At 36.7% G+C, this 20,432-nt stretch overlaps 1 protein-coding gene across 2 annotated transcripts in view; it reads right to left on the reverse strand.

The window, feature by feature from the left end:
* Positions 1 to 20,432, reverse strand: part of rsrc1 (arginine/serine-rich coiled-coil 1) — a 116,674-nt gene that overhangs the window by 88,973 nt on the left and 7,269 nt on the right. For both annotated transcript variants that reach the window (XM_015360939.2, XM_015360938.2), the window contains exon 4: positions 7,436 to 7,615. In XM_015360939.2, coding sequence (XP_015216425.1) covers positions 7,436 to 7,615 — 180 coding nt within the window. The remainder of the gene's footprint in view (positions 1 to 7,435; positions 7,616 to 20,432) is intronic.

Consider the following 20,432-nt stretch of genomic DNA (forward strand, 5'->3'; position numbering starts at 1 on the left):
TCACACCAGAATATTATTTCATATGTTTGCTTGTCAAATGCTCCTGAATTTATGAAGTCAGTAGTAACTGTGCTCCAAAATAACAGCATTACTGAATACATCAAGTGTTATTCAGAAATAAGATGTATACCATATTTCAAATACAATGAATTAAACATTGGAAAGGAAATATAATCTCACAGAAAGGAAGCAATTTCATAAATTTCATGGCTTAACAGTTCAATACCATTCATGTATGAGCCCTTTTTCATATGAAACAAATACCAATCAGTCATCTTATATCAGTAACATCTACCACCATACCTATTTCTCACAGATATCTTATACAGAAGTTGTCAATTTTCAACATTCTTGTGGGAGCATGCCCTAAGGGTACCTGACCATAAAATGTACCCTATAAACAGTTTATGGGGGGACCCCACTACATTTGCAGAGGGCAAGGTGTTTAACTTATTCTGTATTCAAAAAAGAAACACAGACATCCAAGGTTAGATGTCAACATCATGTATTTTTATGTAGGTGCTATTCTTTGTGAATTAACCATGACACAATTAACCATACTTCATTAAGATCATTCCTAGTGCTAAAATGCAAAAACGACGACAATAAAACATTCATTTTTGTTGACAAGCAAATTTACATACAAATCCTAAATCCTCGCTGTCGCTATTGGTTTTCATGATCGTGTACTTAAAATGTTCCTTTTTCAATAAACCAACAGCCAGATGAATTAACATCAGCTACATTTTGAATCATTGGTCTCGTCCATAAACCGTCTATAAAGAGTAACAGTATAAAGAAGATATTGATTATGTGTTATGGGCATAGACTCGGCAGATTCTCCAGATGTAATTGGATTGAGGAGACTTTATTTTGTACACTGCCTGGGTTATGTCATCTTCGTCCAGGTTTCAGTCTTTGTCCACCACGTATTAGAAACTGTACATATAAAACATATATATTAAAACTCTCCTCCACTGCATTGTGCCTGCAGGGTGTCTGAATGCCACTCTAACTACTTCTAATCGGTAAAGAGATTACAGCTCACACTAAGTGGATTGTCACAGCTCCCTATCACTCTCTTTTGGTGCTTCTTACCAGATTAACATGATCCAGGCCAGCCGAAGGACACAATGTGCACAAAGAACCTATATTAGGATGCCATATCCACTTTGGGTTGTATAACAAATATTTGATACAATGAATCAACATCATCACAACAACAAAAGGCAGACTCATTTTTTTTCTTCTTAGTTGTATGTTTCAATCCAAATCCAGCGGCTAGGAAAAACAAGTCTTCCCTTGAGGGACACTAAACACAGAATAAATAAACATGTCAAAAACTATGGGGGAAATGACTTCTACTTTACACTCTCCCTTCACGTTTCATCTGTTTCGGAACTGAAGTGCAGCATGCGATGCAACTTCTCCTGCTTCCATTTTTTTTCCCCCCACCCAAACAATGATTTCTCTTCCAGATCCTAAACCCGACAAAGGCACAGAGATTAATCTAGTGCGGTAAGTGCCAGGTTTGTATGTTTTGCCTGGTGCACCAGGGCTTGAATATTGGAAGGGAAAACTGGCACAATCCCTGAAGCCTCTGAATATGCTTCTGAATAGGCAGTTCTGGCATAAATGATTCAAATTAAGTCTCTACATGACAGTAGATGAGAGAGCTGCAAAGAAACAGAAAAGACTTAGAAAACAGAGGTACACAATCATTGTAAAGAGTAGGGGAATGATTGAATAGCGCAGCAGAAAAAACACACATTAGCCCCCGCTGCAACAGAGTCTTATTGTACGAATTGCATGTGTTAATGACTGAAATCCTAAATTCACTAATGCATTTTATTAGTGACAGGATAAGGAGAAAGGGGATTCAACAGTACACAAAATATGCATTCACTGAAGTTAAAACGTAGTCATCTACGCATTACACTGAACATGAAATCTTATCATGCTCTCTTTATGGGATACGTTTTTAAAAATAGGATATTATTATTTAATTGGTTTTTGAAGTTCATTTAATTTTCCTCCTTATACTGTTGCAAGAAGAACAAAACCTGAGCCTAAACCACAAACTGCTAAAAACTGCATCAGAAACTTTAAAAGCAAATGTTAAGCAAGGTGAACAAGTACAATGCTAGCACTGTGGATATTCTGCTTTAAGAAATAATCACTTTGGCCAGTCAAATATAGACCTGTGTAACACCCAGATGCTTTTTATCCATGTACTGTGCTCTTTATGTGCTGATGCTGTCAGTGGAAGCAAATATATTTTAGAATTTTATGAGCATTAAGTATTTTGTGAATATGTGCAAGACAAACACACATTTAATGTCATTAGATTCTTTCACATTTGCTGAAAGCTTTTCTGATAAATGATTAAAGTATTTTTAATTATTTTTAATATAATTTTGACAAATTGTGGCAAAATATTCCAAAAGGCTTTGTTTTCTCATAAAGCTGCCACATTATTGTCAAGAAACAAAATTACTCACCCAATAAGGTGTTTTCGCACTTAAAATCACTTAGATTAAAATCTCATTTTTAGGAGTAGGGTTTAAATATACTGACAACAAAGAGCACTGGTGAGCTGTATAAAGTGCAAAGCTCCTTAATGAAGAAACTCTGTGACAGATTAAAGAAAACTGGTCTCTGTCTCTACTCCTATCTAAATGTTTTGTTTTGTGCTTTTTGCATTCATTCATCATCAGAAAAAATACACTAAATTACACGTTTGCCCCAAGGCAGCAAAGCATGTACAATTTTCAGACAGATCTCTTTAAAATTAAAAAGAGCAACAGGGATTTGTGTATGAAACAGTTATGGCACATCAGAGACAGCCCACACCACTGAAGTTGGGGTTCATTCCCTAATGTTTTGCATTAGGAAGAAGTAATCATGTGTAAGCATGCAATACGTAATTAAATGAACCTGAAGGGAGTTGTTTCCCGTTACTGCTATCCAAAAATGCTTGCGGCCACAATATTGCTATATTCCACAAACCACAGATACTTAAAGTTCATTGATTTAATTCAGTACAAGGCAATCTACCCAATGCATGTTTGAAGTATTTCCAGACACTGCCTAAAGTCCTGCAATCTGAGAATGGAGTTTTCATACAGCACAATCAAAACAAATGATGGCTAGTGGGCAATCGCATTCCTCTGTCTATTATTTGCTATAATAAGCTGTTAGATGTTTGAAAGATAAGAGTATCACAGCTGATCTGCATGGATTGCAAAAAAAAACAATCTGTGCTTTACATAAATCTCTCACTGATCGAGGTGAGGCAGGGTCTGCAACTGAGGAGCGCCGACTGAAATCTAAAACGCCCTGCAGAAAACTGCAGAGGAGAGGAGAGGGGCTTCACCTGAGTGTGAATCATTGGCTTGCTCACCCCCTTTTCAAATACTGTGCCCCCAAAACTTTTCTTTTTAAATACCACATGCACAATAATTTTCAATACAAAAGATCACTTGAAGAAAACACCTTGCCGCAGAGCATCCACAGTTCAACACAACACTCATTCTCCAGGTATGATACAAAGCACGAAGTTTAAGATCAAAGCTTTTTTTCAGAAACAATGAACCAACCAAAATAACCAATGAAGGCATTTTGTCAAAATAAATATCTACGGCACTGCATCTGTGAAACAGCGATTAAAGGTTGGACTGCATTAAATCCTGCTTTCAGAATGCAGTTCGGCTTGACTCGATATTCGACGTAAAACTCCCAATTGATAACTGCAGCAGATTCACTGTATCAATTAAAACAATTGTCATAAAGGAAGTTATTGTACAGTGAATCATTAAAGATGCAACACATGGATGGGAGCCCTTAACTGCTAAAAGCCAAATGCTTTGCAATACATTTTATGGTCCTCTGCCAAAACCTTGCATTAACAGTAGTTTACTGTGCTAAAGGTTTATTTATTTATTCACAAAAACCACTTGCCCTTTCTCCAAATGACCTATTAGGAAGAATATGTTTCCTTCATTAAGTTTCATTTATCTATTTAAACAGACAGATGCGTAAAGAGAAAGATAAACAATAAGCAGAGAGAATTTTTTTAGACATGTAAAGGATTCATGTGAAGACTGGAGGCCTGATACAATAAATCCTGAAGCGCTACTCCAAACATGTTTTGTTTGCTTGCCTGCCTTCCACAAGAAAGTAAACATTCCACTCCAAATTTTCTCCCCTTTTCCCACGTGACGCTTGTCAAGTCTAACAAGTGTAGTGGAGTGTCAAAGGCACACTTCCTTCCTTCCAATCAAACATTTACCCTTTGCCATTGGTGAAAGGCAACAAGATCTCTTTACAATGTCTCGTCTTTTTCAATAAATTTTGCATGAAAACATGTTACCAAGCACAAAGTTGCCTGCTGTCATACTAGAAGTGTGATAAATGTTTAATGAAAACAACACCACACAGCTTGGTGTCAGACAACAGCTATCATACAGACTTGCTTTGATCTAACCAGACACTTTAAAGGGGTTCAGAGCATGCTTCATGCCGCAGAACTCTGTAACCTGTATGCAAATAAGGTGATATTAGCATAATGACTTCCTGCTGCAAGGAGAAGAAAAGGAGAATAGAAAACGACAGCCAATGAATGTATGATTGCTGTCAAACTCCAAAACTCTGACATCTCAGCCTCACATGCAATGTATTTATCCAAGTGGCAGACAAATTGCAACACGACCAGTCACCAAAAGTCCCAGAACCATGACAGCAATCACCGTCAGCCAGAAACTGTTTTGCACCGGCTTTGATCTGACTGTCAGAACACAAGCAGCTGATGTATACAGTTTAGTTTTTAAGCCTTTTCCTAACCCTTTTAGGAATAAAGCTCTTCTGAAAGCAATGTAAAACAGAATAACCAAAAGCAGGCATCTTATCCTATTTGGTCTCAACAGATATTACAACACTGATGCATACAGATACATTAAAAGCTTCCCTTTAACCTTTGATTGACTCACCTTTGCAGAAAAGTTGACTCCTCATCACATAAATGCTTAACTAATGGGTTTAAACATGTGGCCAAGCACTACTGCAATGCCTTTCGAGTAGATTAGAAAGGAGCTATAAATACAAAGACAAGGTCTTCTGTTCATCTCAGTTTCCTTAAATTAGAAATCATTGAATACATTTCTCAAGTGCAAAGAACAGTTATTATAATCTCACTTTCTTCAGAAGATGCCAGTCAGTACCTTGGGCACATCAGGATAATGCACTCTTTAACACAACAGGGGCCTTCAGGAAGAGTACATATGTGTTTTTCTAGATGAAAAGAAGACTGAAATCTAGAATTTACTTGTTAAGTGTTGTCCCAGTATGACAACCCTGAATGATTTCTTAAATATTCAGCTACATAAAATAAACATTCATTAAAATAGAAATAAATTAAATGCAAATACAATTATCTTTATTGAACTGCAGATCCAATTAAATGATGAGTTGAATCTGCTACATACACATGTTTACACCATCCAATACATTTTTCCTAATTTTTCTGTCACCTTAAACTACACTGATCAATGTGCTTTTCCAGGATGTATCATCACTTTTAATTGAAAATGAGACTTATAAAAGGTGTTGTGTGTTTCAAGTTAAGCTCATGTGGCTGCAATTATTAAATTCAATGAAAATATTTTAATGGCTCAAACCACTCTGGGATCAGGCTTAGATCACATACTGGGGAAGTTATGAGTTGTGGGCAGATTAATATTTGATTTACACTATCAAAGAGAAACAACAACATACTTATTATGAACAAAGGTAGATGATAGTTGTGACATCTATTAAACAAAGGATAATTCCCAATTTTCAAAGAGAACTGTTTGCTGCAACAGTGGAAAGTTTCATTCAACACAGATTTAACTTTTCCAGTATCTCTTAAGCTGTAAATCAATAAGCTTTTCTACACAAATGTGACCCTTTTCTGTGCTGAGTTTCCCTATCAATATGAGGGACACCAACCTTGTTTAAATCACATTTCATGTTCCTGTTCTGCTAAGAAACACAAGACATCAATGTAAATCATGCGCACAGGTTTGGACTCTTGTGTCAAACAAATGAAAAGCTATGTCAGCACCTTGTGCATTAATCCTGGTTATAACAAAGATCGCTAAATAGGCTTTCTACTTGTGTTCCCTGTACAGTGCTGGGCATTACCACTTTATTGGTTTATACTAATTGTTTTAGTTTAAATTGATTAAAAAAGGTTAATTATAACCATGACTCCACTTAAGCATTCACCCTTTGTAGATTTTATAGTAATTATAACACTCAACCTGTGGAAAACATGATGTGCACTAAAGTGAAAGTGGACTAAACTAACTGCTATGCTGTTCCTGAGGATATCACGTAATTATTTCCCAGCAGGGTATTATACTACCCTGTACGGCTAACTGTATGGAAGAAGAAATAATGAAATTAAACCTGTCCTCCAGGAAAGAAAAACGGAATGTATTCAAATAAAACTGAAAAAAAAAGCAAAAAACTTTTCACAGATGTTGGACATGCGACTGCACACAGGACTCCGCTAAAGCCAGAATCATCATGACGTTCGGTGCTTTTTTTCCCCAAAGCATGCAACATATGTTATTAGCTTTCAAGGCGAGTTCCATCCTTGACTTATTCTATGAAATAGGAATATAATCGCTAATAAAACAACACAAAACATATATTAACCAAAAAAACCAAAGGTGGAGTGTTTTTTTCCTCCAACTTGTATAAGAAGGCTGTGCATATAAGACAGCATTTCTCCTTCTCCCAAAACACCCTATTCAGTGGTGGTTGGACTATCTATTTAAAAGTCTCACAGGAAGAATTTACACAATGCCTCAATCAAAGAGAAACAAAGTGGCAATTCTGACATCACTAACCATTTACTCTAGTGCATAAGGTCTGAAGAGAAAAGTGATTGCCATCACTGCACTAAGGAAATGAAAGACCTAATGTAAAGGAAAATGTGTAAAGATATGCAGTGGGTCCCTTTTTATTTACATGGCTGATACGCATCTAAAACGTAATACAGCCCCCCCAAAAAAAGTTTTGAACCAAAGCACAGTGAGGGGCTAATATAATTTTACTCATTCCCCAACAAAAAGTAAGTCTGTCACGGAGTGGCGCCCTCACTGCCAACACTGAGAAGAGCAGCGTGTCGGGCGGTAGTGATGTGAAGAAGTGCAGAGGGAAGCACAAAGTGCTACAGCAAAGCCCCGAGCACGCTCGATCTGGACTCGCAAATAATGTGCCTGTTGAAAGACAGAAACCTAAAGGAGGAGAAAACTTTCATGATGTTGCGCTGGGTTACTCTTACACACAGAAAAAAAACAAAACAGGGGAGAAACGAGTCTTTCCTTTTCCCCAGGAACGGGTTGTGCTCACACAAGCTGGGCAAGGTGACGGAACAATCGCTCACCCTGGTCTGTCAGGCGGCAGCTCCTTCTCCTTGGCTCGGTCCCTCTCCCGGTCTCTGCCTTTCTCCTTGTCCTTGTTTTTCCGCCGGCTCCGGTCCCGGGGCTTGCTGTGGCTGCGGCTCCTCCTGCGGCTGGACTTCCCGCTGCTGCGGCTTCGGGAGCGGCGATGGCGCGAGCGCGACCTGGGGGGACAGACGCCACGTGACATCGGGGCCTGGCAGACAGCCCGAGAGCCCGGGAAGAGCTCTTCGCTCGACTTTCTTTTTCACCTGCGAGTTCATATCCCTCACCGCTGAACGGACAGTGACCCGGCATGCCTGAGACCACGGCACAGCGAGATGCAATACAGGCCAGAGCAGAAGTGACTGTACCGTGAACTTCCAGGAGTGCAGTTGCTCAGATCTAGAGCTCAACGAAAATGGACTTGCATCTTCAAAAATCATTCAGAGCTGCCCACACAGGGAAGCTTACAAACACTTACTGATATGTATCCCTAACTCCTTACATGAAGTAAAACATAAACAGTATCGACAACTGATTTAATTTCATGACAGACACGGAGTCTTCCACAAAAACTGGTGGTTTATCACTTTGTCAGTTATCAAAACACAAAAAAAGCCTTTCGATGGTTTAAAACAATATTTGAGGGTTAAAAGCCAGGTCTGTCTTTATTGGCTGTAAAATAACTTCAGGAATGAGGTAGAGCCAATGAGTGCAGACATACCTGCTGACCTATTTACCTGGATGAAATGCAGTTCAGTATTTGTCTCAGTTCAGTACTACGTCCGGGTCTGACTACGTCACAATGACTGGGGTGTGAAAGGTCATGGCTTAGGTGAGGATTTAAAGCAACATGTTTGTCACATGAAGAAGGTACTTCACTGTACCCGGGCTGCAGGCAGTGCCCCTTTACTCTTGCCAGTCAGAAGGAGCCCAGATTGGAATTACACCTGGATCTGGAGAAGGACTGTAAACTTGAAGTGCTGACTCAACAGTGCTGACTCAACCATTCCACTGTCTGTGCCCCCTGGGGTTTGGAAAGGTGGAGGTGCAGGTCTGGGCATTTCTAGGCTTGTTGAGAAACATATCTCCTGCCAGCTGCTGAGGCTCCCTGCTGACAGGTAGCAGGCATTGGAGGGCTTAAGAAGTTCCATGGAGCCCAGGGCTCCTCAAGCTCTGATGATGCCCATCACAATCGGGTCAGATATGCTCCTTTGAGGCAGCTGCTGTAAAGTAGCAGCATAATGCATAAAGAGAGCAAAAAGGAAAGTGTAAACCCGAACAAACAATGCATTCAAATGACCGAATAAAGAACATTTTCGTAGAGAATTTCTGTAGGGTTGGATGGTGTCAAAAATGTGCATACTTTTCACAAATATCACCATGAGACAAATGAGAGGAGATGACAGCCGTGATTTTCCAGTTTACCACTGGATGTCTGCTGTAATGAACCACAAATAGCTGAAATATACTGTACAATGCTATCATAAATACATAACATAAAATGCACATTCTTTTCAAAAGACTTGGCTGAATCAAGCATATATTGGCATATAAAACAGGCGGTTCGAACAGATTTGACTGCTTTAAAAAAATAGCAAGAAAAAAAATTCGACGTTTACATGAAGTAAGTTTTCTCTCGTCATAAGGTCAAACCTTACACTTTGATGCATGAAATAATACATTTGTACTGAAATTTGGATTGACATGCATATGGTAATATACAAAATAAGCTCTCTTTAGCATTGCACAACTGTATAGGACCAAGCAGGCCTAATAAATTTTAAATTTGTTTAGGTTTTTAAGCAAGTACACTCCTGGGTCTGTAATAAATTAAATTTACAGTGTTAATAGAGTGTGGGAATGCAGTTAAATGTCAATTTCATTACTGAAACTTTCTCCTTAGAGAATTATTAGCTAATTTAAGGCTGGAGTAAATTTGTTAATGCAAAGAGAAAAGATAAACAGTTTTCTATATTTCTATTTAACATTTCTTTATCTCTTAAGGGAATGTCTCCCTATGGCCGACACATATTTTCATTTCTATTAAGGGATAACCATTTTTCAGCCAATCCATTAAATCTTCCTAGAGCCATTGGCTAGGGCAATTTTCTCAGTGTATTATCAATAAAGTAATTACTGCTATGTTAGTGTAGACACCAGCTTATCTCTACTGACCCCCCACATGCAAGGATATGATCCCTAACCAGAACCTATTTAGATAATTATATCACTGGGCGTGAAGGTGGCTTGTGCATCATTGTTATCTTTCTATATTATATTTCGGCTAACACGTTTTCATTGAAAATTGTACATTAATGGTAGCTATATGACACCACTAGCAATGGAAACAGAAAAAAACCTCAATGTTGTGTACCTTCTGGAATACAAACCATGCTAATTTCCCTACTTCTACTGCTGTAACTGCCTTTTCCCCACAAGCAGCACATTTGCGGTGCTTGTTAACAATGAGTCCCTTATCCTCATGCTTGTGTTTATTTAGATTTTTAGTAAAGCTTAAGAAAGTCTTCAAAAAAGGTAGTCTATTATTATCATTATTTTCCTGTTCCTGGTGAAATGTTAAATGCACACCACCTTAAGACGTATTACTGCAAATATAAAAAAATACTATGTCATTACATGATGCAAACACAAAACTCCATTGATAAAATGTAGATTCACTTTGTGTGGTCTAATACTTCTTTTCACTGCATGGTGAGAAAAGAAAAATGCCTCTTAGAAAATACCAGTGAAAAACCAAACTTAGTTTTTTTTTAACTTAAGCATTCAGTTTTTCTTTCGTACCCATTTATGCCATACAAAGCATACACAACATCTAGAGTATATACTGTATGTTGTCTACATATATAGAAATAACTGTCACTAAAAAATTAAAATGCAGAAGAGTAGTGAAACAGAAAGCAGCACACATGAATACAAAGTAGCACAACAAAATTGGAAGGAAAGTCACAGGAAAAGTAACACTAGGTAAGACTGGCAAGAAGATAGACCGTTTTATCACTGTTATAACCCAGCTTTTGTTACAAACAGCATCTAAAACGGAAAATTCATTAAGCACCTTCATGAAACTTAATGAATGATTTCATGTCCTATGAACAAGCTTTACCATCCAATTAAAAGCAATTTTTCATAAAATGGTAAAAAAAAAAGACTCATTTTAGCTGCCAAAACATAACCCTATCCACGCAAACAGATGTTATTTCCAAACCGAGTGAAATGCAAATGTTAACTATCTGGATTTATCACTTTCGAGTGCTCTTCAAACATAAAGAGGACAGAAGTTTAATTTATGATATTCTGTTAATTACAAGAGATGTTGAAATGACTTCCCAAGCTGTTTCCTCCATCTAAGAAGAGATAAACTATATGGTATTTGCGTTTGCTCAAACAGTATGACCAGGTACATAGAGTAGATTTTCACGGGTAAAATTATTGTAACAGACAGTAAAATATGCAGGCTTAATTTTGTTTTTATATTGAGTCAACTAACTCCAACTACTCTATTTTTATGTTTGTACTGTATGGAAATAGTAATAAAAAGGGGAGAAGTCCAGCTAAAGAAAAAAAATGCAGCAGACATTTGCCCACCCACCCAGCTAAAGGTTAAGCCATTTAGTCAAGTTCAAAGATCTTCAAAGGCTTCTTAGATCTACATAAACCCATATGTTAACAAAGTTCCAAAAAAACTGCATTTCTCTCCAATCCACTGCATTATACCACCACGTGCATGTGTGCAGACGCCCAGCATCACTCATCAGATAGACAACGATCCTAATGAAAAATATCAAGTCTTGCAAGTGTACCACAGCCAAACAGAAAGTGGCTACTTAATGCCACAAGTCCATGTTGTCAACTCATTTTAACCAATGGAGGAAAAAAAAGATCTCTCAAGGTCAATGGGCTACTACTGAAATAAGCGCTAACTTGCTAATTTCTTCACAGGTAATCAACTGAAATTTAAAATGCAGGATCAAAATTAGCTGTCCTGAATTTAGCAGCTGCTCGATTCGCATAATTACTAAAACCAGAGCCATCTGTACGAAGGAAAGCACAGGACTGAACAAACAAAGCAGGTTTAAGAATAAGTTTCAGAAATGTGTTTTTAATTAGCAGGTGTGCTCTTAGGCCACATCATGTTTTTTTTTAATTTTTTCTATAAATGTATATTTATGAAGTGATACAAGATCTGAAGACTTTCTTTAACAGCATTTTATTGTTTAAATGTGGACTGTAATGCTGTGTGCTTAAGTGATTTAGAACCTCACAACTCTAGTATAAGAAATATCATAAATGCTGAAGGAAAACATGTGGAAAATTGTAAAACTAGAAAGAATGCACGACAAAAAACAGATACACATACCATCACCAAAAGGAAACTACACTTAATTAAATATAAACTACATCTGGAATATTGGACTAATAAAATGAGAAACTATTAATTTCCAAGGAACCAAGGAAATGAAGTCAGTGCCTTTCGATAAGGGAAGTACTGGGTAAAGAAGAAGACCTTTTTCTTTATGCAAAGGTGCTGAGCAGGCCCTCTCACAAAAGGATGAAAAAATGTATCTCCAGCAATCTTTATTCACACATCTGCTGTGTAAAAAACTACTTATGCTAAGAGAAAGATACCCAGTCCTACTCCTAATCAACCCCTGTGTTTTTGAAATGGTTCGTTTTCACCAGTGTATATCATGTGCCCTCCTAGAGAGTGGTGACAGCCCAGTAATGCTTAGGCTAGCTTCAAAGTGGGCAACCTTTTTATCCAAATAAAAGCTCAAAGCCCATAAACAACTTTCATTGTACATACAGAAAACATTAGGTCACTAATTAAAAATTAACACCAAAATGTGAACGATTTATCTGAAAATTGTCATGAGATTGTATCCAACTGTAATAACAATAATATATCTATATAGAATAGTCACTCATTTCCTCTCATAAAGTAGTGCTTTAGAAATTCTAGCCCTGCTGCTCATAAATGATGTGAGCCACTTCCACAATGAATGACATCAGTTTTATAAGTCTATTTTGCCTCCAGACATCTCCTTGCTAGAACTGACAAGAAAACAAACTTACACTCCAGCTTGTACTACTGACCTTTATGTGTTATGTAAAGTTAGAAAAGAGTACTAGTAGACAATTGTTAAACAGGTTACAATATTATTTGCTCTGGGGTACATTTTCCTCAACCACTAATAAACTTCAATTTTCTATCTTGCCTTTGCTTTCACTGCAAATCTTAACTGATCATCTGACTTCTGTAAAATGAGTTACATTTATGTTTGAATGTGCAGCTGAAATAAATCAGCCAATATTATCCTAGTTCACAAAATAAAAAGAGAATTTGTATGAGAATTTGGGATTGTGTGGGAGGACAAGCTCTACAATAAATGATCAAAGTATTTTATTCTCAGTACTTTATGAAAAACAAGAAAAACCTCTGTTGTATTTTCAAATATGGTAAACTGATATTTTACTTAAAGTACAGAAGAAGGAGAACATACACAAAAAACTATGTGTACAGTGTACCCCTAACATAAAAATACATATACACATAAGCCTACAGTAAACGGTTTTAAGATTTCTAAAAAAATGTCAAGACTAAAAGAAAGATACCCACTTCTACCCAGTTTTGTAAAAACCTAGAGATTTTTTTTTAATTGAGAATGTGGAGTGTTTCATTAGTTACAAACCCTGGATGGTTTTAGCATCTTTAGAGCCGTTTTGGAGTCAGTTACATTTATTAGCATCTTTAATTAAATATTAAATAAATAATTAGAACCACATTCTTCCAACAAAAGAAGGACATACCTGACCTTTCAGTTTATTGGCCTACAATTTGCTTTACTGCTGTTCTTTTAAACCAATGGAATGACATTTGTAGATTGACAAAATCCCACAGATGGTTTTGATTAGAACTAAACCAGACAACTTGTCTGTTGTAAGGTCTTCGAGTCATGCACTTAACAGGATGTCAACTCAAATCTACCTTAGTACAGCTTAGAGACCCGGAACTATGGAACACCAAAAGTCTGCCATGTCATTTTAACAACAATGAACAGAACACATTTACACAATTCTCAAGGAAAAAAAAACGTAAAATGATAATTTATTAAAGAATATGCTAAAATACAAAATCAACATACCAACATTTTTTAATACCAGTTAAAAGCTGTCCTTGGATACACATGTATCTGTCAGCATTAAGACTACAGATTTCTATAACTGACAGTCTTCTGGAAAATGTTAGTATTTGACTGGATAACCTCTTTCTTCCTTCTTAACGCTTAATGACTAATTCCTCTGAGCATTGCTTAAAAGCCCTTAAGAAGAAGTTCGTCCTTGGGTAGAAAGTTTCACTCAGCATCAAACAGAGGCACAGCAGACACGTGTGCTGAAATATTAGTCAGCGTTTAAAGTAACTCATTTGGAGCTGGGCTGAGTCTATAAGGCACAGACGCGGAGCAGCAGTTCTTCAAGAATCAGGTATTTGGCTTCCATCAACGCAAAACCGTCATAAAAAGTGACAACAGTGAAAGAAAATTGTGTCATATGGCAATCTTAGCAGGGTGAGAGACACAATCATTTCACTAATTGCCAACAAACGCAGTCAAGTAGCTTTAGAAAAGCAAAACTTTGGTCAAACTACTTCAGGTTTTGACCTCCGCACAAGCAAACACATTTCAAATTGAAGCCCACCAAAACTGATCAATGGCGCCAGCCCAGGCCTGCCCGTACCTCAGCCTTTTTTCCTTCATCACATGGCCCTAAGGATTGTTAAATGAACGCTAAAATGGCTACAAACAGCTCAATGACAACACAGAGTCCTGCCAATTAGAAATAATTAGGCAGTCATTTTGGTGGCAAGTCTTTTTAAGTGCATATATAATGATGCAATGATGCTTATTAGCCAGCTCATATGAGCTATGCTCAAACAGCCCAAAATAATTATGTGGTGATCACAAAGCCTTGCACATCTCTGTACTTCACCTTAATGCATTTAAAAAATCCACTTCATTACCTCCAGTAATTAATCCTCCATTAATTGCAGGAAAAACCCAGTTTACCGTCCTTCGTTTCTAATTATCATCTTATAAATAGTTATGGTTCTAATTAATGTGTTCATTAGGCTGAATATTTTTCTCAAAGCCTTGCTCAGAGCAAAGGTTCAGCTTTTTCCTCAGAAGACTAACCAGCCATAAGGTGAGGCCATTTTGGTTGCATTTGCTTTTATTTTACTACATTCAACCTCCTAATTGGCATTTAAAACCCAATTTGGAAGAACTTCAAGAAGCTTAAATAGAAAGAGTAGGAAGGAGAGATTCATTTTGTATTCATTTTCTAATTTTGAGGCAAAGCAAAACAGAACTTTTAATATGATAAAATCGCATTTACTGTAATATGTAAAGCAAGTGATTTTTTTAGTTCTGTTAACTGCTTAATGACTTTGACCGATGTGAACCAGTATCAGAAAAGCATGTTCTAAGCTCAGTATCTTAGAAAGAGGTACACTTAGAAGGTAATGATGCCTTCATTCAAATTCTAAAGTTATTACATTCCTAGTATAATGCCCAAAAGGTTAAGCAAAAGCCCTAAAACTTGACACATTTCTATCATGCTAAAGGTCAGAATATAATAAGCATCCTTATTATTTAGTTTTATTTGGACTGATGTTTAATGATGTATGATTCAAAGTTACAACTCCTGATGGTGAACACACTTAGCGCAAATTCTGACTTACATTATTTTTAATGTTAAACCCCATCAGTCTTCACATTCTTTCTTCGCTGTGTATAAATATAAAATACACTTTACTTCCTAACAATGTAGCTTTAATATTTAATTTTCTATGCCTGATAGCTTCAACAGTACAATGTTGAAGGTATCGATGGAGTGAAAACATTCACAGATAAGAAATAAGTCATTAACACTGAAAAATCAGAAAACAGGACACTAAAACAGTACAATCTAAAAACTTACATCGTGCTGATTCTTTATTCGAATTAAGCATGAAATTAAACATTCTAGAATTCATTCTATTATTGATAATATTTTGTCTCTCAATAAGAGTAAAAATCTTTCACAAAAATTAACTTTTTGGAACAAAAAAGAACCAAAAAAGAGGTAATACAGTACAGTGCTAGTTTAAACCACTACGCTTCCTGGGAAAAAAGACAACCGTTCATTATTGTATTCCACAAATGGAAATGTGAAGGATTTTCAAGGCTATGTGTAAGAAATATAATCCTGCACAGCGATTCTCTGATGCTTCTCTCACCATCTTAGCAATTTAAGTCCTTTATACAACCATGATTACTTGATTTTTTTAGAGTGCATTATAAAGTGTAGAATATTTCCATTAGTTAGGAGACAAAACAATGGGTTACTTCAACAATAGTAGTGCACTGTGTACATTAAAGCATTTAGCATAAAGAACGCACAACGCACAAGCCATGTGCCCTAAATGTTCATATATTTAAGACAGGATAATCCAAAGGTACTATTTCATCAGAAGGACAATTCTTCTCTAAAACCAGTGCTTGTTTACAAGCTTCACAGAGAGGGGCTTAACAAAGCGTTAGCAGAAGCTGCTTACACCTGGGGAATACCACTTTGTATCTGTAGGCTACCAAAGATGTTACAATGGAAAGGTTTCTTTGAGGTTGGAAGGGGAAACTCAGCTTTCAGCGGTCTAGAAGAAAGACAAATGTATTTCATTTTTATACATATAAACATAGGTATTTGACAAGAATTCAGCATTGGAAGGGGTTAATAAATAGCGTTCGCCAAGAAGGCACCTAATGTTTTTTGTTTAGATTTATGCTGATAAATTCTAGTGCCTGCTAGAGGAAAACTCATTACTTTTTTGGAATTATTAGACTTTCAAGCATATAAACGCCACATGAGAGAGGAAGAGGAACCCCAACCCCACCTTTCAGTTGTGTGGAAACATGGAGGGGATAGTTAAAGCAAAGGACATCCTCCTTAAAGGAAAAATCTGCATTCCCCCAGCAAATAAGCAACCTGTCTCTGATCTTATGATGCATCTGATTCGTCGCTTAACATTAAAAAAGAATGTAAAAAGTTTCTCAGCTCAGAAATGAATTGGCTAAAACTGATTGACTTTGTGTGCCCTCTATTCTTCATGTTGCTTAACACCTGTAAAAAGGAATTAAGAAAACCAAGCATATTTCATTTCCACACCTCTGAAACTTGCTCTCTAACAGGACCTAGTATAAGGTGAAATGAGAAACACACCTCAGCCATTTGGCAACCGAAGCTTGTGCAAAGTAAAATCTGCTTATACTCATTTCTCTTCAATTTCACCTTGTTTCGTACTGTGAGGGTCATTCTTGTTAACCTTTCACGAACCCAAATGCACAGCAGAAAGAACTCTACAACTGATGTATCACACCTTCACTATATTCCAATCCAAATATTAAATAAAAAACAAGCTTCTGAATGCTAAGAAGAACAAAATGGTGTATCCACTGCAAACCCTAAACCAAACCTCTCTTTGCTGCACATGTAAAAACCAGATCTGCTAAACTAATCCAGAATTAGGAGGCTAGTCAAAATTAATCTTCAGTTTATAACAGGTTACAGTGTAAAATGTATCATAATTACATTAATATTTTGAGACCACCTTCACAGTGGCTGGAGACAATATACAAAGTGAAAAATGTGAATGCTGGTGAAATATTCAGTAATGTATAGCGAGATACATATTTTAATATAGTGTATCATCATCATCTTGGGTCACAATATATTAGCATCTTGAGTGCAGATCACAGCAGGCAAACACACCTTTTACCCATTTAATTATTTGTATGAGAAAATAAAAGCAACAAAAAATAAAAAACCCACTTTGTTTAAACACACAGTCCCATTTGTGTAACACATACAAATTCCAAACTGCATGTAATCACTCTGAGCTTTAATTATTAATCGAACACGAAACCGCACAATTATCATGACAGACAAAACAAGCATGCACTTCTGTAAATTCCTAGGTAGTGTTTCATAATTTAACAGGGCTGGAGGTCTGACTTAGGCTTCTGCCTGCACAAATTGTGACACTCATTAATCAAAGCAAATAAACAGTGACTAATGGACAACCAGTGACTCCTGCATATTTTACATTTCTGCAGCGTTTGGGTTTCAGTAGGTAGCTTTTTAGGAGGTACCACAAACATTAAGAAGAGCAAGCACCTTAGGTACAAAGCACTATTTTTTACACAAAGGGATTCAAAGGTAATATTCAAACCAAAACTCTCCTAATCTTCTCCCAGCAATATTTTCATGCCAGCGTTATTATTCTCATTTCACTGAATAATATCCATACTCCAGGGCCATTTTCCCCCTCATATTCTATATCTTGCATGCTTGCATCGAGATTCCCTTCTTCATATCCTGTCATGGTATCAATCACTGCCTCCTGTCCACTCAATCCACTTTTGATTTATCAGCCTCCGTCGTCGTGGACTCCATAACTCGACCCAAACCATTTTAACAAGACATTGACAAATAGCACCCAGGATCACATCAACCTGTTCCACTTAGTAAACTAAGAAACAGTAACTATGACATCCCTGCATAAGTATTCCATTCTATTCCCCTAGCTGATGTATATTAATGAGGGCTGGTATTTGAAACGCTTCTTCTACATCGCAGTCTAATGTGATAAAATTAGGAAATGGGATGATTTATTAAATTTGGTTGAGCTGAAATATTTCTGGATATTGCCTTGTGTGCGTTTTTTTTTAAGTAAGCTGTTGCATTCCATTTCCTAACCACCAATGTGACCTGTATTTTCTAGATACCCAATTCCTTTGTCTTTCCAAACAGGACGCTGCAAAATTTCAATAAGCAACATTCCCTTAAAATGAATCCACTTAGTCAAACAAATTCTCCGTAAATTCTTGTTGCTGCTTGTTACGAACCAGTTCCACATTTGGCATTCATCTTGCGTTTGCCCTTTTATTTATTTAGTGAGAAAGCAGATCATTACAAGAGGCCTCCCTCTTAATCAGAGTACAGTACTTCAGTTCTAGGTAAAGCAATGATCTATAATTTAAAATTGATCCTTAAACATGAAATATTACTGGTATTTGTTTTTAATCATCAATATCATAACTAAAACATAAATGAGAGAAAAACTACAGAAATAAAAAGGTACTAACACCCAATTAGAAAAGCCTAATACAGCACATAAAGGTTCTATTAGCTCTTTTTATCTCTGGCGGTTTAATGAAGATATGAAAATACTCTTTGTGATTAAAATTGTGCATCTGATTCCTACAGCTATACACAAGTAAACAAGCCTTTGCATAAATTACAAAAGCATTTTGTGTAGTTCTAAAGGATTTAACAGCATAGTTTACTGGTTAATTTGCACGGATTTGCAATGTTAATGACATTAGTGTCATTATACACTGATGCACAGAGCACTCTTATTATGCTAAAGAAGGTCAGGCAATACTTGCTGTAATAATAAATCACTCAAATCTGAACAAATAATGGTAAAAATAACCTTTTTTCTTAGGTTCCCGGAAAGAACGTATTTCATTAATAAAAAACTATGAGTATTTAAAGTACAGAATGCCCTAGTAGAAAATTAATGTGAAAAAAAGATTTTCAATTTTCCTAAACAACAGCCTACAAATAAATTAGTTACTGGGTGTCTCCATTAAAGAACACATCATACGTCAATGTACTATATATGTAATGCAGTTCACAGAAATTGATAATACAATGAACAGTGTTAGTGCCCACAATTTAGATTCAAACAGTTCCCAAACAATTTGGTAGAAGGGATGAAAATTCTGAAACGCAAACCCAAAACCCAATGAAAAGATAGCACTTGACATAGATTTGTGCCGACCAATATTTTTTACAGCAGTCCAGTTTGATTTCATTAGCTCTCAGAAGTTAAGCAAGGTTATGCTGAGCCAGGACAGTACAGAGATGGAAGAACTCTTAAGTAAAATCAAGTTACTGCTGTATGTAGCTGTAAGTAGTACTAGTGGACCAGTAGGTGGCACTCTTCCGTTTAAACCAGAATTTCAAAAAATCAATGCCCTGGTTTGAAAACATGGAGCATAGTGCTGGAGGAGGTACAGGATGAATAGTTACACCATTGCCCTGACTGTGCGGTCTTTAACCACCCATGGCACTGTTACATAAATAGGGGTGTTAGCTCCATATGCTGGATAAATCCACTCTAAGCATGCACAATCTAGCCTTCCTAAAAGTATCCCTTAATTTAGTGGGTGAAACGTTCTCACTCTTCCTTGTCTGCTGTGTAGTGGAGCCAGTGGGACAGGATAACTGCAGTTTAGCTTTGTATGGTGCCTTCCAATTATAATAAAAGGCAAAACACACAAACAGATATAACTAAAGAGTATATACTGTAGATACAGACAACACACACCAAAGTTTAGGAGCTCTAAATGAAAAATGGTAATTTCCTGGATTTTCCTCTTTTCAGCAGATCTGGATCTATCTGGTACCGCCTCTAATGCGCCAAGTAGCGCAGAATAATCAAATGACATTTTACAGCTTGAGGAATAAGAACCGAACCTGAACTTACAAAACCATAATGAATGTTTTGCATGTGCAATTGGAACACTTTACATTTTTCTGAAGCACACGAACACATCACATTTTTATTCTATTAATAAAGAGCAGGCAGCACTACACAGCACTTATTTTAATGAACCAAATGCTGGCTGAACGTATATTATTTTGCAGGCAACTTGATATGGGTATTAAAAAAATCAACTATGGGAATCGGTATTGAAAAAAAAGCTATCAAATACTATGAATATTACATTCTTTTTTAACTTGAAATGTGAAACAAGCAGCTACAAAAGATACTGTTACATAATAAAATGCATTTGACCTGCTGTGGGCTGAAACTATTGCCAATGAATTACCTGTGCTCCAGGAGCGTATTCTCTTGTGGTTACTACAGTG

The sequence above is a fragment of the Lepisosteus oculatus genome, chromosome 13 (assembly GCF_040954835.1).
Source record: "Lepisosteus oculatus isolate fLepOcu1 chromosome 13, fLepOcu1.hap2, whole genome shotgun sequence".
Lineage (NCBI taxonomy): Eukaryota > Metazoa > Chordata > Actinopteri > Semionotiformes > Lepisosteidae > Lepisosteus > Lepisosteus oculatus.